This window comes from Vanellus vanellus (assembly GCF_965231255.1).
Source record: "Vanellus vanellus genome assembly, chromosome: 3".
In the NCBI taxonomy this organism is placed as follows: Eukaryota; Metazoa; Chordata; class Aves; order Charadriiformes; family Charadriidae; genus Vanellus; species Vanellus vanellus.
In genome coordinates, this window is record NC_138907.1 from 85911820 (window position 1) to 85928971 (window position 17152).

Consider the following 17152-nt stretch of genomic DNA (forward strand, 5'->3'; position numbering starts at 1 on the left):
TGGCGCAAAATGTTTGTGATTGCACTGGCTGCAGTGGCCTATGCCAAACATGTATTCGAGCGAGTACCGTGCGCGGATGCTGCAACCTTGCCCAGCCGTGTACCGGACCCTACTGTCACGATACGTCCTTGTTACGGCTGAGTGCTGCTGGATGTACAAAAAGAAAGCACCTGAGTCCAAGCCAAGAAAAGACTGCTAGTGTCATCTTCAGCAGGGCCTTTCATCGTATGCAGACCGAATAGTTGTACCTCTTTATCTTGGGCTTCCAGGCAAGGAAGTTTAAACATGAAACGACAATGCTCTGCTCGGTTTCACACCGCAGCTCCACGGCGTAAGGAGACTCTCTCATCCGAGGGCCGTTCACATCGTCTTTGTATTTCACGGTGGAACTCTGCCAGCTTCCCAGCAAGAGAAACCTCTCTGCTTCGCTGAGGAGGTGGGAAGATTTTCCCTGAGAGGCAGCCATGGCTGTCGCAGACAAGTAAACAAACCCAAGGTGCTGGGGGGCCCTGGGGGGGGTCACTGGTGGCCAGTCCCTAGCAGAGGCTAAGATATTAAGCAAAGAACTGCGCCTTGGCTGAAACATAGCTTTCGTCTGCATTTATTGTTAATTTATAATACGTCGGGGAAGAATTAGTAACTGATTTTTGCATTCTTTCCAGACTGGTTTAGGTTAGGCTGGTTGGTGTTATTCCCCGTCTTTGTGCTGTCAGTAAAGTTGACTGCTCTTGGTTTGAAACCTTTTTCTGGAACGTGTAAGACTTTGGAGCAGCTGTTTGAACAAAATGGGAGCTTCATCTGGGTAGAGCTGTTCTATTAAATTAGCAGCTGTAAATGACACACCACAGTGAATGGAAGTAAATTTATTTTGTGCTGGCTTTCTTCCCTTTCCTCCCCACCCCCCGTCTTTTCCAGTCCCCCAGAAGCCCTTCAGTAGCTAAAGTACTCCTGGTTCTTAACTTGCTTGAGGAAGCTCAAATGAGTTCGTATTTTACTCAGATCAACAATAATGAGGATTAGGGCTGCAGCGTCAGAATGCTGCCTTGCCAGTGATACCCTCCTGCATATCTCCCATCATTGCTCGAGTTCTGTACCTTGATCTACAGTATAAGCTCCCTTCATAGGGAAGAAGTGCTGCTGATGAGTGCTCTCCTGCACTAATGAATTGAAATATTAAAATGGATGCGATCGAATGCAATTTGAGTTGCCTCAAGCTTTGCCATGAAATACTTCAGTGGAACAGTACCTGTATTTATCACCTTTAGATTTGCACGTACAAAGCTCTGAGTGATGTTTGGCTAATGTGTTGTTTGTTTTTTTTACAATTAGCATTTTTTTAATGTTGCTTATGGAGGTGGTGGCAGTGTGGATTTTATACCGCCTGTCCCTGTGATCTTAAAAATATTACATAAAGTACTAAATTGGATCAAAATAGGTTGATTTGAAATATTGTACAACAAAACAATATATTTAAATTACTTGTTATATAGAAAAAAAAAATTCTCCATGGCAATTTGGCAAGATAGGACAAAAGGGAGGAAAAAAAGGAGTCAAAAAAGTATTTTTGAACAGTTCTTTCCCATCTGTGATCTGTAATAGCTCACTGGCGAGTTATCACACCTTCATAAATGGTCCATCCAACACCCTGTCTTGGTAGTTTTCAGTTGTAAGTGTCTTGGCAAGGACAATGATATGTGTTAAAAACAGAAAAGGATTCATAATTCCCCAGTTTTTGAGCAATAGAAGTATTCCACTGCTAGGCTGAAAAAACAAATTTTTGTGACAAATTTAAATGTGCGAAGAAAAATGGGAAAGTAATTTAATTCCTCCAATGAGTACTTTCAATCATGATGCGTACCCTTGCATACCCTCCTTTCTAAAGAACTATAAAGTTTCTAAAAGTCCTTTTTAAAAGCACTATTTTCATACTGTTAAAAATTTCAGCGTTGGAGTATTCTGCCCCGTATATTTATGGGGAGTACGAGTTGAAGGGATGACTACTAAATGTCGTAACAAACCTCTTATTGGAAAAAAGGCTAATGGAATTGTAGCATGGTACAAGCGCCTGAATCTGCCGCCTGCGGTATGCTGTGCAGGAGAATAAATGGCTTTCAGTCATGTAAACTAGTCACAGACACTCAGATCCTTTGAACTCTAATAAGAAATGCACACTTACTTTAAATAGTAAGTGACTAAGCATATAAATGCCTTGATCAAGTCATCAGAAAAAAAAAATGAAAAGGGGTTTTCTGTTTACGTTTTGTTATTTCTGTCTGAAATCTCTATTTTAGCCTCTGCGTCTTTGCTTTGTGATGTTCCCTGCTGAGAAGGACAGACTGGAAACACAGTAGGGATCTTTGCCTTTTAAGCTGCTCTTTGCTTTGCAGAGGGCTGCGTGCTGGAAGACCCGGTGTATTTGTCCAGTGTTTTGCTCGGTATGAGAGGAACATGACTATTTAAGAAAGGCAGGAAACTATTATGCGGTAATTTTAGCCACATTTCAATTGCAAGTACTAAAGAGCAGGCAGAAGTTTAAATATATGTCTTAAGGTACATGCATACAAATCAGTTCAGCTTTTGTGCTCTTTGTCTTTGGTCAGGAAATTCTGAAACAATCTTGAATGAAGGTGTGAAAGGATAATTCTGAGTTAAATTTGCCACAACTATGAATTCACAGGTCATTTTTATCCAAAGTGTTTCTCCAAAATTCTTTCTGTCTTCTTTTCTAAATAGCATATATAACAGCTACTGTGGTAGAATCAAACTATAGCATGTTTTACAAGCAGGACTAGATTTTCTTCTCATGCAAACTCGTGCCCCTTTGTCAAAGTCAAAGGATACATGCTTTGCCTGCTAATTTTCTCTGCCAGGTAATTTAGCTTCCATCCACTATTTGTTCCAGCATGACAAACTCTAAATGTTATGGCGATTTCTGTCCTTTAGTCATATTTTTCTTCAGAAAGTTAGTATATTGATAGGCAGTAGTGGGGGGCCAGAATTTCCTATCATTTATATTGGTATGATCCACTGTTGATTTACCTAATTCATCAACTTTAATCTACTGTTATCTTAAGTATTACCACTGTTTTTTTCTCGCAGTTGCATAAAATTCATAAGATTAATAAGAGTCATGTCACTGTAGCAACACTGTAGGTCCAGTCCAATAGCTATTCAAGTTGGATACTTTTCATCGATTTCAGTGAGATTTGGATAAAGCTCATTGTTTTCATGCTCTTTCCCTCACTGCGGTACCAGATAACTGAAATAACTGCTCCAAATATCAGTGTCTTTGGACACTTTGCATTTCTGTTCTGAGAAAATATCCAAGCAAATATGAATATAAGCAAAGTAAATTCTCTCTCTCTGAATTCAGAATGACTATTTAACTAGCTTTAATATTTTGATACCCAATACTAAGTTTCACCCGCTGTCCCCCTTTCTTTGCATACAGGTGACGCCTTAAGAAGGTTAGACTGTCTGTTAGGGTTGGAAAAATAGAATAAAATACTGTGGCTGAAAAGGCCTCTGCTTTATTAGAAAGTTCTGGAGGACTTTTGTGTTCTGTTTTTCACGTTGACAGCGTTTGTAAGCTTGCCCATAACCTCCGTGCTGAAATGGAGTCTTAATCTGTTTCCAGTTTTAGGGTTGTCTGATCCCCACTCCCCTCTTTCTCGTCCCCTACAGCTCTCACAGTTTATCCGTTCTTAAGCTGGCTGCCAAGGTTGCAGTTCTCTGCTCGTAAGAATCATTATAGGTGTGTTTTATGGGTGCTTCTGCTTTGGGAACTGTGGCAGGAGCTGACAGCAGTGTTTCTAAACATCAGTTGTGGAACACAACCTATTTTTTGCTTCCATGCGTTCACAGCAGGCAAACCAAAGTATGAAATTAACTTATATGCATGCTTCCAACTGCCTACCTCTTAAATTTCCCTTGAAAGTTTTAGTAAATTCATTTCAGCCTAGCTGTCTCTCTCCGCGAAACTGGAAGCTACCGCTGCCTGCCCTCCTCCCCTTTCTGCTTGTTCCTGCCAGCGTCGGCTCTCCGACAAGTGTTCACGCCTCATTCTTTCCTCGGGATCAGAGTTCATTGGTGGGTAACAACTTCTTGGGGCTTCTCAGATCAGGGAAGAGCGACTTTCGCTCTATTAATTCCAAATCAGCTAGTTCGGGCACCAGAAACACTTCAGTGGCCTTAGAGCAGAGCTCCTCCAGACTGTTTTTCCCTTGTTTAGGCCTATTGCAGGCATCCAGCTGTTTCACGCCATTATTGTACTCTTCTTTGGTGAAAAACAGATGCTTGTTATATTTCTGTGGCACTCTGTGTTAAAATATTACGCTGCCAACTGCGGAGGTATTTGTAGTTCATGCTTGAACTCATAAAAATGCCACAAAATCGTTAACAGCATCAACTGAAGAAAAAGAAATTGTGAGCACAGCATCTTGCGCCAGCGTAGCAGAATGGCTGGTTTAGACGCTTACAGGAACGTGTGCCTCATGTGACAGTGACAAAAAAAGATCAGAATAGTAGTCAATGCGGATCTAAACCTTAATCTGTTGTGTTCTGCCTTAGCTTGTAGCCGTGGGTTCTACAAATCCTCCTCACAAGATCTGCAGTGCTCCCGCTGCCCTACTCACAGCTTCTCTGACAAGGAAGGATCTTCAAGATGCGATTGTGAAGATAGCTATTACAGAGCACCTTCTGATCCACCATATGTCGCATGCACAAGTGAGTCGGTCGTGAATTTAATCGCAAAGGACGTTGCTTAACCAACCAGGTGCAGCCACTTGTAGCTCGTAGTTTCGGCTGGCTTTTCCTATATTTGGAAAGTACATTTACAACAGTAAATGAAATTGAAAGGCGCAGGGGAAAAAAGAAGTTGACAGTGAGTATAGAATCAGCATAAATATGATTTTCATATTTGCTTGATATAACATTGGAAAACATTGCATGTTGGGTATGTGTGTAATTCATTGTAATAGGTAGAATACAGGCATAGTCTTCCCGTGGCTGTAAAATTGTTGTAAACAGTGTGCTTTTATGGGATGTAATACCAAAATGGGTAACAGGAAAAACGAAAAGTAACCTCTGCGTATCTGAGCTTTGATTGAACTGTAATTGGATCTGGCTTAACCTTCTAACTGCAAATACACTAGCCTACACAGGTTGGTGGTTCCAATAGTGGAAGTCTCCTAAATCCAAAGCAGCACCAAAGGTCTCTAAGTCATATCGGAGCAGATAACAAAGGACTAGATGCAGTGGCTGCAGTATGCTTGGAAGAGAGAAAGCAATCCCATACTTGGGAAAACTATAAAAGACAACCTTTAAGGTACATTAACCAATCTTTCTAATTGCACAGAAGAGAAACGACTAAAGTCAGTTGCAGTAAATATAGACAATTGTTATTCTGATGCCTTAATGGAAAATAAATAAAGCTCTTGCCAAGTGATTCAAGGAAGCTTTTATGCAGCTTGTACTAAAAACAGTGAAATGTTTATGCGAAGAAAAATGCTTCAACTACTTTCTGTCTCAGTAATTAAAACGCTAGCTACACGGCCCACCGTGGTTCTGTGCAATTACCCTTGGACTTTTTTGTGTGTTACATAGGACCTCCATCCGCACCACAGAACCTCATTTTCAATATCAACCAGACTACCGTGAGTTTGGAGTGGAGTCCTCCTGCTGACAACGGGGGAAGAAATGATGTGACCTACCGCATTTTGTGCAAGAGGTGCAGCTGGGAGCAGGGCGAATGTGTTCCCTGTGGGAGTAACGTTGGATATATGCCCCAGCAAAGTGGATTAGTAGATAACTATGTCACTGTCATGGACCTGCTAGCTCATGCTAACTACACCTTTGAAGTTGAAGCTGTGAATGGGGTTTCTGACTTGAGTCGTTCCCAGAGGCTTTTTGCAGCTGTCAGTATCACCACCGGTCAAGCAGGTAAGTTTTCATCACTTATGAATCTCAACACTGTGAGACTGAGAGAAATTGGGAACATGCAGACTACAGATGCAGTAAATCAGGAGCATGTTTGGTGTGTTCTGGCTCATTAATCTTTTCGCCTTGCCAACTAGTTAATTTGAGTTTATACTATTTCATGATAACCTGTCCTGTTTCTTGGCCTCAGGACTGCTTTCAGAAAGCAGTCATGAAAGACTTAAAGAAGACATACAGTTTTATTATTAAATAGATTTTCTTGACTCTGCAACTTCTTTTTTTTTCTTCTTACGTCATTGTTGGTCATTCCCTACTATTTGAAGAAAAAAAAAAAAAAAAAAAAAAAAGATGTGACAGTCCTGTGCAGGCTTCCTTTCTGATTTTTTTAAACCTGTATGGGAGTCCTAGGTCACTGGAAGATGATTTGGATAACTGATGGTATTTTCAGTGTTATGTTTTCCCTCAGGATAATGTTTCTAATTTATCTTATATTTCCAGATATTTGATTATGAGATTCAGTGAGAATGCGATGATTATTCTTTGTTTTTTCTACTTATCATAATCTGACAGGTGAAATGTCAGGGAAAATAAAATCAAACTAGCATATCACCCCAGGGGAAAAAAGGGCGTTAGATGTCTGCATGCTGAGTAAAAAAAAGAAATTTCTGATTTAGGTTTCTGAAATGACGAGTTGCTTGCTGATAAAAATTATAGGTCTCTGAATCTACAATAGTTCACTGTGGGCTTTAAGAGAGGATAGTAAAACTAACCTTTTATACGTTGAACAAAAGATCTTAAACCGAACAGTAATTGCAAGATCTGGCTTCTGAAGAAATACCTTAAAAGAAAATATGTGAATAACTGATGCTTGCTGTAAGAACAGCTAGCCGATGTTTTAAAGGATACTTCATACTTACATTTTGAAGCAAGTTTTAATTACTGTGATCAAGCTATTCTTTTTTAGTGCAGTAGAAATGAACTCCTATAGTAATGCTTTGAACTGAGGATAAACTCACCATACAGGGGCAATGAATGTATAGGAAAAACTGTAGTTATTTTGCACTTTATTTGAGATGGTATTCTCAAAAAGAAAAAAAAAAAAAGAAAAATAGAACAAGAAATTTACTTCAAAACCTTCCCTCCCTCCCCCCAAACCTAGGACGATTTATATAGTTGTTAAAATTAGGCTGGAATATTTATGGGATATTTAATTTCCCCATAGTGCTTTCCTGGATACTAAATGCACATTTTATATTATTTTGGAACCATCCCTGTGACTGAAAGGATTCGCCTCTGTGCTTGTTCAGTTCTTGGAGCTTACCATGAGATTTTGAGCAAAAAGAACTTACCCTGAAACTATTTTTGCACCACAGATTGTATTATTTTGGCACCTTGATTTTTCATCTTTAAAATAATTCTCTATAATTCTTCAGATGTGCACAGGTGGACAGTGTTCTGCTCTCTGTAGATGTCTGTACAGAACTACCACACAAAGAAGAGGATTTGGACTTTTTCCTATTTAGCTAAATCAAATTTGCTTTACTTTGTGTGCTTTGATGGTTCAGTGGCACACAGGGTAAAGGAAGAGATGGTGTGATGTGGCGGCTAGTATCACATCTCAGGAAGATAAAAAAGCCTTAATCAGAAATTAGTTGTGTTGCCCCCAAGACAATTCATTATAGCTAATTCTCTTGTGTTCTCATAGTCGTGGATTTATACATTTTTTCAGTCCAGAAGACATAATATGGTTATCCTGTGTTATCTTATACACAATACAAGCTATATGACTTTATGAAATGATCCTCACGTCAAGCCCGGAGATGTTAGTGAAACTATAGCTCGTATATGTATTAGAGACAACATCTAGACTTTACCTAGTAATTTCAAGTAATGGAAAAATCTTCACTCCCCTCGATAAGTGTTGTAAGAGCGTGCGGCAGGAAGCAGGAGACCTGACTGTTCCTTTCCTGCTCTCCAGTTTGCTGGGGGATTATGCACCAGCAAGTGTCTCCCAGTGCTACAGAATCTGACATTGTCACTGTTGAGAGAAAGGGTACTCATGCAACTGAAGCTTTGTCTGTTTGGCACTTCAGAATATCAGGATTTAAAGGCTTCCAGTTGGGCATCTAAAAGGAACATACATAGGAAACAGATTTTTTTTTTTTTTTTTGGGGGGGTGGTGGTGGAAAAGCCTTTAAGCTCTCTTTGTTGCAGTTTTCTCTGTCTGTAAAATGAAGGTAACCCTTACCTTTCCTAACCGAGCTCTTCAAGATCTTCTGATTAGAAGTGCCATATAAATGCATCATTTTTTTCACCATGAATTTTGTAATTCATGGTGAAGAAAATACAGTCTTTCAGAACAAATGCATTCGCCAAAAGAAAGACCTCTTTTACATCATTTTTGTGACAGCATGTTTTGGATCCTACTACTGATTTCTTTGGTTTCTCAAGGAGGAAAATATTTTAGGTGGAACAGATTGATGACTATAATTGAACAGAAAGAGACTGGTTGCTCAAAGGAGACTGTTATGCTTCTGTGCTCCTATTTTATTTTACCATGGAGAGAAAGAAAATGTTGGATTTATTTATAGCCAAGTAAACTAGGATTCATGCAGCTCTCATTTGTTACTGTGTGACTGTTCTATACTTCTGGCAAAAATGACTTTTTCTATGCCCATATTGCTTTTTATGTGTGTAAATGTGTCTAACTAAACCTTCTTCACATCTTATTATGCTGGCACAATAGGTGGCTATATATAATTACTGGGTTCACCAGTTGCACAGAGGCTTGCAGTGAGATTTTCCTTTTGTAGTTTTGGTTTAATTGAATTGATCCTTTGTGGCCATATTCACAAAATTCAAATCATTGTGTAATGATAACAGGAAATTATTGACAAAAGAATGGGGTTATGGGGAATATATTCAGTGTTTCTTCACCCACATATAACAAGCATCTGATGAGACAAAGAGAGCATGTCACAGAAAAGAACCAGGTGTTTGATAAAAACTATTTATATTCGTGGAAATAACACAATAAAATGACTGCAAGTGGGTAGGTAGCATTTCACATTGCTCACATATATACATATGACACATCACTGTTCATCCTTGTGTTAAAAAGACTTTGTGACTAGGCTATCAGTTGTCATATGGCATTTTTTTTATGCTGCAGCCAAGAACTATGAGGCTTTTTGTTTTGCTTTGTTTTGTTTTTTTGACAAAAGCATGAAAGAACTGAGCTGGAATCAGAGGTAAAAGATTAAGTGCACTGAGTCCCCCAGGAGTAAACCATCTTGTTTCATATCTTGCCTATCCAGCATCATATAAAGAATACAGGATGTCAGCCTAGTATTGCAAGCTGACCTATGTGAACCCCTGCATCCTTGCAGAATTGAGATTTAAATATGACTAAGCCCCAGTTACAGTAGGTGAATATACTGAAGAGCTGCAGCTGGCAAACAGCTGACAAACACTACCTTTGCAAGCTTATTGAATGGTTGTTTACCAGAGATAAAACTTACCGCTTCCCTAATAAGATACGCACCTTTCAGTGGCACTGGTAGTTCCTTTTGAACCATCAAATTCTTTTCCAAATTTTACATTTTTTTCTATACAACACTCAAAAGGCTAATGGAATTGGGTGGGTTTCACAGCAGATGAATATTTGTCAGATTTTGGCATTTATGCATTTTCAAACCTTTAAAAAAATGTGTTTCAGTAAGAAATGTGTAATTTTTCTGTTTACACTTTTGCAAAGATATTGTGGTTTTAAAACTAACTTTCTACATCCTTTCCTCTGCAATTTATCTGAATGGATAATGGACTGGTCTCTGATAAAGGGTGATATTCACCCAACCTAGCCTGACTTTGAGAAAACTTAAGATAGGTTGGATGAATTTCAGCATTTATCAGGGTTTGAGAAAATTTAAGTATCTGTCCTGAACCAGTTTAAGTTGTCTTTATAGTCATTGGAAAGAAAAAATCATATGCAAGGGGACACTATCATGTCTTATTACCGTAACCAAACATGACAAACAAAAGCTAAAATGTAACGCCAATACCTGTTCCTCAATGTACTCTCTGTTCTTATGCAGGGAGCACTTGCTAATGCTCACTGCATCTTCACAGCAAGAGAAAGGTGCCCCGCGGCACTCTTAGGTCATGGTGTGCCTTCAGATGCACTTAATGCTGACAAGTTGAAGTGGTTAAAAAACCCTGATTCGGGTCCATAATCAAGGCTTACTCGTGAAAAATGCTTTTTAGTAACAATGTATTTTATATATGTTGATTTGCTTTTCCTTTTTTTTTTTTACACCTTAGAGTTCAAAAAAGGGAACTAAATTTTTCAAAGTTGCATTATCCCATCAGCTTTAACAGAAAAAACCATTACATGCTGTACAATTATAACTATTAGCAGCAGCACCATTGATTTACACAGCAAGAAGAAATGACTGAATGCGAAAGGAAACAAGTCATCCCTTATGTAAAGCTGTGTGATGGGTTCTACCTTTCTTAGGTACATCTGCAGTCTGTCTAAAGTGGGGAGACACTTTGCATTCTCTCCTATGCTACATTCTCCTGTCGTTGTTGCTGCTCATCATTTTTCTCTTCTTTGCTTCTCTTCACATTTTCCTCAGCTCTCAATTATCTCTACTCATTTTTTAAAGTCTCCTCTTTCATAGCCTCTGCGCTATCGACCGTCTATTTGTTTCCTGTTCCCTGTCAGTCTCAGTTAAGCCTGACTTTTCTTCGGCAATGAGCTGTCCCCCAGCAGAGGCAGCAATCGAGAAGATTTATGCCTGTGGCTTCCCAGTCGCTTTGACCTCACCATTCCAGTTCCATTCTCACTTCTCTCCTTTCCCCAAACCGTTTTGGTGTCTTCCCATCCTGCTGCCGAGTTGTTTATATCTACCTTCATCTATGCCTTCCATCCAATGTTCACTTCTGGTGATACGTGACAGCTTATTACAAATAGCTTCAGTGTTCAACTGAACATTGTGTCTATGTTTTCCCATTTCAGTAGACTCCCTTTAGCTTCGGGTTTCTTTTGATATTTCCTGCCTAGTGGCTTTACTTTTTGAGCTATACTTCATCTTCCAGCCTTCAGCTGTAGATCAGCTTTCCTACATCGTATGTATACATATTTTAAGACAATGCTTCATGTAAAAAGAATATTGATTATAAAAATAATGTTTTTCTTTTCTTTTTACCACACGTGTTCCACCTGTTGAGCTGGGAAAATTATTTATAAAAAAAGTCACCTTTCAAAACTAATATTCCCTAACCGCTTTCATTAAGCTGTGGTTTCTAGAAACATACATGTTACAATGACTTTAGTTTAGGTTACCATTTTGCTGGGTTTATTTAATGGGAGCTACAAAAAATGTTAGTGCTTATTATTAATAATATTTAAGATATATATTTAATCTGTTTTAACTTCTTTCTAGACAAGTAGGCAGACAGCATAGTTCTGTAAGTGTTCTGCACTCTATGGCCACCAACTGAAAAGGGTAAAGCTAAAGTAGAAATTAATTACATGTGTTAGCTATTGTTTTCTAGTTTTATACATGTCTTTTCTGTACATTTAAAAAATGGATTTGGTTATTTCTGTGGAACTAAGACTTCCTATTGATCTGTAATCACATTACTGTGGACTAATATCACAGATATTTTGACAGGAGGCGGTAACTGAATTTATGCCTGAATTAAACTGACGGATAAAAACTTGATAAGAATTCCAGTCTCTGTATAGCAAATACCATCAGATCGGGGAAAGCAGTTTGTTCAGTCACTGATTGTATCAGGTCATATTTAATGTGGTGAAATCCACAAGGTTATAGAGATACTGTAGAACTGCTAGGTTGGGGCATTATTGCAAGATTGCTAAATGTTAAATTTTTTTAGGATTTTCACAAAGTAATCATCTATATAAGATAAAACATGGTATGGCATATATGATATTTGACAGTTTTGATAATATTTTATATACATATACAGGCTATATATATATGATAATTTGAAATGACAAGCAATATGTTCTATAAGAAAACTTACCACAGAATAGCCAATTGATAGTCATTCATTTTTTCTAATATTTAGTTCTAATTTTTTGTAATATTTTTCACTGAAAGATAAGAGAGAAAGCAAGAAAGCAGATGTTAGCTGTGTTGCTTAGGGTCTGATCCTGCACCGCTGAAGTCAGTGGAAGTTTTGTCATTGACTTCAATAGGAGCAGGATTTGAACCTTATGCTCTATCAGAACACACAGGAACCAAAGCAATGGGCATTCTGTCATCCTGTCATTTCCTAAAGGAAACTTTTAACTTCATATCACATTTTGATTCTGACTAGCCGGTTTTTGCACATCAGTTTGCAGCTGAATGTCATGTGAATTTTTTTTTTTTCAGTATACTAAAAATATGATTTTTTTTCCAAATGGGTATCTGAACTCTTGCCTGTCCAGCTTTACCATAAAAGCTTTATAGAAATAGATGTAATAATTTTGGTGAGAAGCCAACTAAGTTTTTCTAGGACAGACTATGTGAATTTTACAACATTTAGAAATAAAAATAGTGGGAAGCTACACTGTAGTGTAGCTACACAAAGGCAAAGTAAAGCTTCCCCTTCACAAACCCAAAACTCTGAATTAGAAATGGTCAGATTAAGCTTCTGTGTATGTTGAATGTTTGGTAGCAACCTGCTAGGAGAAGCATGACAGCCGCAGGGCTGTAAACTTGCCCGTGCACTGAGCTATTGAAGTAGCAGGTTGTGTCACCACAGTCAAATGTACACTACTACAGCATCATTTCACCAGCTATGCAACTAATAACTATGTACTTGAGGAAGAAAATTAGTTATATAAAGTACAATTTAGCCAAAGAAAGGAGAGATTGGTTTGATAATGTGACACAAAGGACTAGGAACCACTTCTTCTTCTAATGTTACAAACGTGAGCCGGATATTTCCTCGATGTTTATGAGTTATACCAATTGTCTTCTTAAAAGTAGTGGTGAAAAATTAATCCTGACCTTGAAAGGAAATTGTATGTGTGAACATCACGTTTTCTATGACCAATCCCAGAAAGTTTTGAAAAATAAGAAAGCTCTACTTGTGACAGCTGCTGGGTGGGATTTTAGCCCCTCATAAATATGCCTGGCTTGTTCTTTCACTTCATCCATAGTTAGATTATTTCTCATGGCCAGAAGTCCTTTTGAACAGAGTAGAAACTAAGTAGTACTCTTTGAGCTTTATTATACTCTTTGGTGACTCTTACACATAGTTCTGCAAAGACCTGGCAAACCTCAAAGACTTTTAAGATATCCGCAGTACAAAGACAAGAAATCACGTGATAAATTTATGCACTGTGATACACAGTCTAGTGCTAATTAACTCATGCGCAAAGAAAGAACAATTCCACAGACCTTTGGTTTTGGCAGCAGCAATGTATCTCCACATCTTCCTTTTTGTGCTTCCTGTGAACTGTAATATGGTAACTGGATGCAGGATCTAGATAAGTGCTGAACACCATCTGTAGGATCTCATGACCTCGATGTTATTTGTCTGGTATATTGACCACATGTATCATTCTCTTACCAAAATAATGTCATGATGACGATTATGAAATGTAGGCAAATATTTGTCCAGAAACTTTAGAATTTCCGTAGGAAATCGTTTTAGGTGAAACAGTCGTGATGATATTGAGACCTAAGAGTAAAAGAGAAATACAGTGGGGAAACCGGCAAAAAGAAAGGCCTGTTCTGATTCTGTCATATATTTCTCAAGGATATCTTTTGTTTGGTTTGTTGAGTTTCCTGCTTCTTATTTGTAGCTAACAACAATACATAGCTGGCCTCATAAAACCAGAAGGAAGATGTGGTTTTCGGTATTTAAATAACAGATTTAAATTCCTTCAGTGAACAAAACTGAGAAATATTGATATCAGTAGGGCAGAATAATACATAGTGTTTGAATTAATTCTAGCCAAAACCTACTGTGCTCATGAGTTCTGAGATCTTACTTCAGTACAGTGTAATTTATTGCTGAGGTGTTTCATTTCTTTGTTATTTTGCGTAGAAAGAATAAAATTCAAAGAAAAAGAGTATGATCATAAAATAAGACATTAGACGTTTTGTCCCTGAATTTCCCAATATTTGGTGGTTTGTTTCAGACCTTTTAAAGAACTCGAGTACTATTGTCGTTACAACAAACAAAACCCTCTAAGTGCACAGATGTTTTTTCGACAAGAAATGAGCATCACTACTGAAAGGCACTATCGCAAGTGCATAAGTGCCACTAAATGTGAAATCCTAATTGAGGTTGTATGCAGTAAATTAAAAAATTCTTTAACTGTAACATCTCTATAGAGCGAAGCATTTAATGACAGCATGGCATGGAGCCACCCTCCTGTAATGGCTCTTGTGGAAATCTTTAAAAGAGTGCATGTAGCTTATACAGGGAGAGATAAAGAAGTTTCTCCATTAAGCTTAAACAATAGAATAGCTAAACATGCAACTTCTGGATGGGAGAGATTCCTCACACTAGTGCCTATTTAATAGCTGGAAGACCTTTGTGGTGAGTCTATCACAGCTAGTTTATTTAGTATGCCAAAAATGCACTGCAGGAAGGGACAAAGAACGTCTTGAATCAAGAGCTTTCTTAAAGCAAGGATCAAGTCCACCACTCTAGGGATGAAGTTCAGTCTCATAATTAACTGTCTAGAAAGAGACACCATGCAGATTTGTCTAGCATTTTAAGACAGTGTATTTCCAGTTTGCTTTATATATGTATTGGCATTAGAAACAGAGTCAGAGATTCTGCCGCCGCTCTTTCGAAACAGATCATATTTTATTCAGTTACTTATTTTTTATTTGTTGCATGCGCTATGAAACCTGCTTTTTTAGAGGAAAAGCAGAGTTTTGGCTAAACGGGCCCTCAGGTGAAAAATACAAATATTCCCTTTCTGGCCCATGGCCTTCTGGCAGTTTAGGGAGTATTAGTGGCCCAAGAATAAACGGTTCACTTCTGGCAGGTAAGGGTGACAATAGCCGAGTTGGCTTGGCAAGTCAGGGCAAAATAAAAGTTTGTGAATATCTGGGCTTGATCTTTCTAATGCTACTGGGGAGACATCTTCCCTAACAGCAGCAGCAGTTGCTGACTTACCCACTACGACAGCTCCATGGGTGGCAGCAGATTTTTCAGGTGCCAGAATAGTCTGGGTAATTAATAAGTCTGGGCAATTTTTGCCATCTCTGACACGTTGCTGCCCTATGTAGTTTCTTCTGCTTTGCATGCGATAGAACCAGCCCTGACTGACTCCATAGGGCATAGTCCTAATGGAACAGTCATAGCTACTACTCTTTATGAATTGTTTTGTACAGTTTGGCATTTCTGTAGTCTCTCCCCCATTATAGTCAAAATATATCATTGACTTTATTTCTAGAGGAAATTCTCAGGGCAATTTACTGAGGAAGCCACGGCTGAAGGCTGCAAATTGACAACAATAAAAGTGTTATCCCGAGTTCAATAGTTAATGGTAAGATAGGAGATGCTGATTATCTTTTTCTTTGCTTCATTAGTGATGAATGGAAGCAAATTTGATGCAGACAGCAATCTGGTGGAATGATGCAGAGCTATCTATGAAAACATCTGTACTAATCCACCAATGCAGTAAATTATAGCTACAAGCAAAAGACATTGATCCAAGAGGATCATTAACAGCTTTAACCAACTGATCCAAGTAATAGGGTAAATGAGAGAACATTATCAAGATCTGATTTTTACAGCTGTCAACTACAATTGCTAAAACATGGTTACCGCTTTCTCTCAATTTCAACCATTTTATGACTTAAGTTTAGTATATTCTATTGTGGGCAGCCAACAAGGCTCAATTAAGTGGTAAAATACGCAGGAAAAAATTGCCCAGCTATCATGCACTCCATTTACCAGGAGGTCAGTCACAAAGGGAGAGATAATTGCTGCAAGCCAGCAAAATTAATCGGGGATGAGCCAGAAAGGATGATGTATGTTCTGTGACAAAGTACGTGACAGAGATGTACGCATAAACCTGTAGCTGCTTGCCTTGTTGAGGACACAAGGACGAGAGAAGGAGACCTGTGAAAAACAATTAGCATGGCTTCAGAGTGAGCAATTCTTAATTATCCATAACATGTCGACATCAGATAATTAGTGTCCCAATTTTTAACAATATTTGGTCATTAACTACAGTAGAATAGGGAAGATCAAGAACAGAGCCATTTGTCTGAGCTAAGTGTTACATAACGGTGTCTGCATGCGAACATAAGTCAACTAAATCATGCTCACGATAACGACACAGAAATCTTCTTATTGTGGGACCAATATAAATGTCCTAAATTCCAGCTTATAACAAGCTGAATGTCATGTTTCCATAAGGTAGGTTGTTTGTGATAGCAACCCACAAAATAAAGCAGGCTTTAATGACAGCTGTGGTTTAAACTTACCGCTTTTTTCATCTGTACATTTAAATTTGCGGGGTAATCTACACAGCAAGCAGTGTAAGTCATATGACTCAGGCCATTTTACTATTAATGTTAATTAAGAAAAGGTATTTTTAACTCAATTTTCTAACAAGCAAGGCTACGTGAGTGTGCTAAATGTGTATCTCTTTGAACAATTTCCTTTCAGCTCTTTTGTCCTCTGTCAATAGTTTTTGACCAGATTTAACTATGTTTGACAGAGAGGTAGAAATCTTAAACTCCTGCATGAAGTCAACAGGCCAATGAAGACTGGTACCTTACTGAATGAGCAAAATCGTGCGTCAGACACGAGAGAATCCACATGAGCAGAGACACAGAAAACTGTAAGAAAAATTATTCACAGAACTGCTGGTGTTTTTTAATGTTAATGAAAGAAATCATAGATGTGCAGAATGGGATGTTTCGTGTCTTTACTTTGGTCTGGTTTCTGCCATATACAGGCACACAGAAAGGAAAAGAGGAGAGATGTGCACACACATGCACACACACACATGCATACATGCAGCTTAATCTCTTTTTAATCGGACTTTCTTCTAACCTCTTAGTGTATTTTTCAGAATTTTTAAGCCAAATCTCACTTCCTCTGAAATGAGCTTAAGACTCTAGAGACAAGGTCCTGTCGCTGTGAGTTTTATCTTTTCTTTTTAAAGGCGATTTAAAAATAACCCTCCTAAACGTTTACCTACATTTCAACAGCTTCC

General features: G+C 38.3%; 1 protein-coding gene across 4 annotated transcripts in view; it reads left to right on the forward strand.

Moving 5' to 3' along the window:
* EPHA7 (EPH receptor A7) overlaps positions 1-17152 on the forward strand; it is a gene marked incomplete at both ends in the record, with an annotated part of 167921 nt that overhangs the window by 51942 nt on the left and 98827 nt on the right. For all 4 annotated transcript variants that reach the window (XM_082480791.1, XM_082480788.1, XM_082480790.1 and 1 more), the window contains 2 exons: positions 4570-4725; positions 5605-5940. In XM_082480791.1, coding sequence (XP_082336917.1) covers positions 4570-4725; positions 5605-5940 — 492 coding nt within the window. The remainder of the gene's footprint in view (positions 1-4569; positions 4726-5604; positions 5941-17152) is intronic.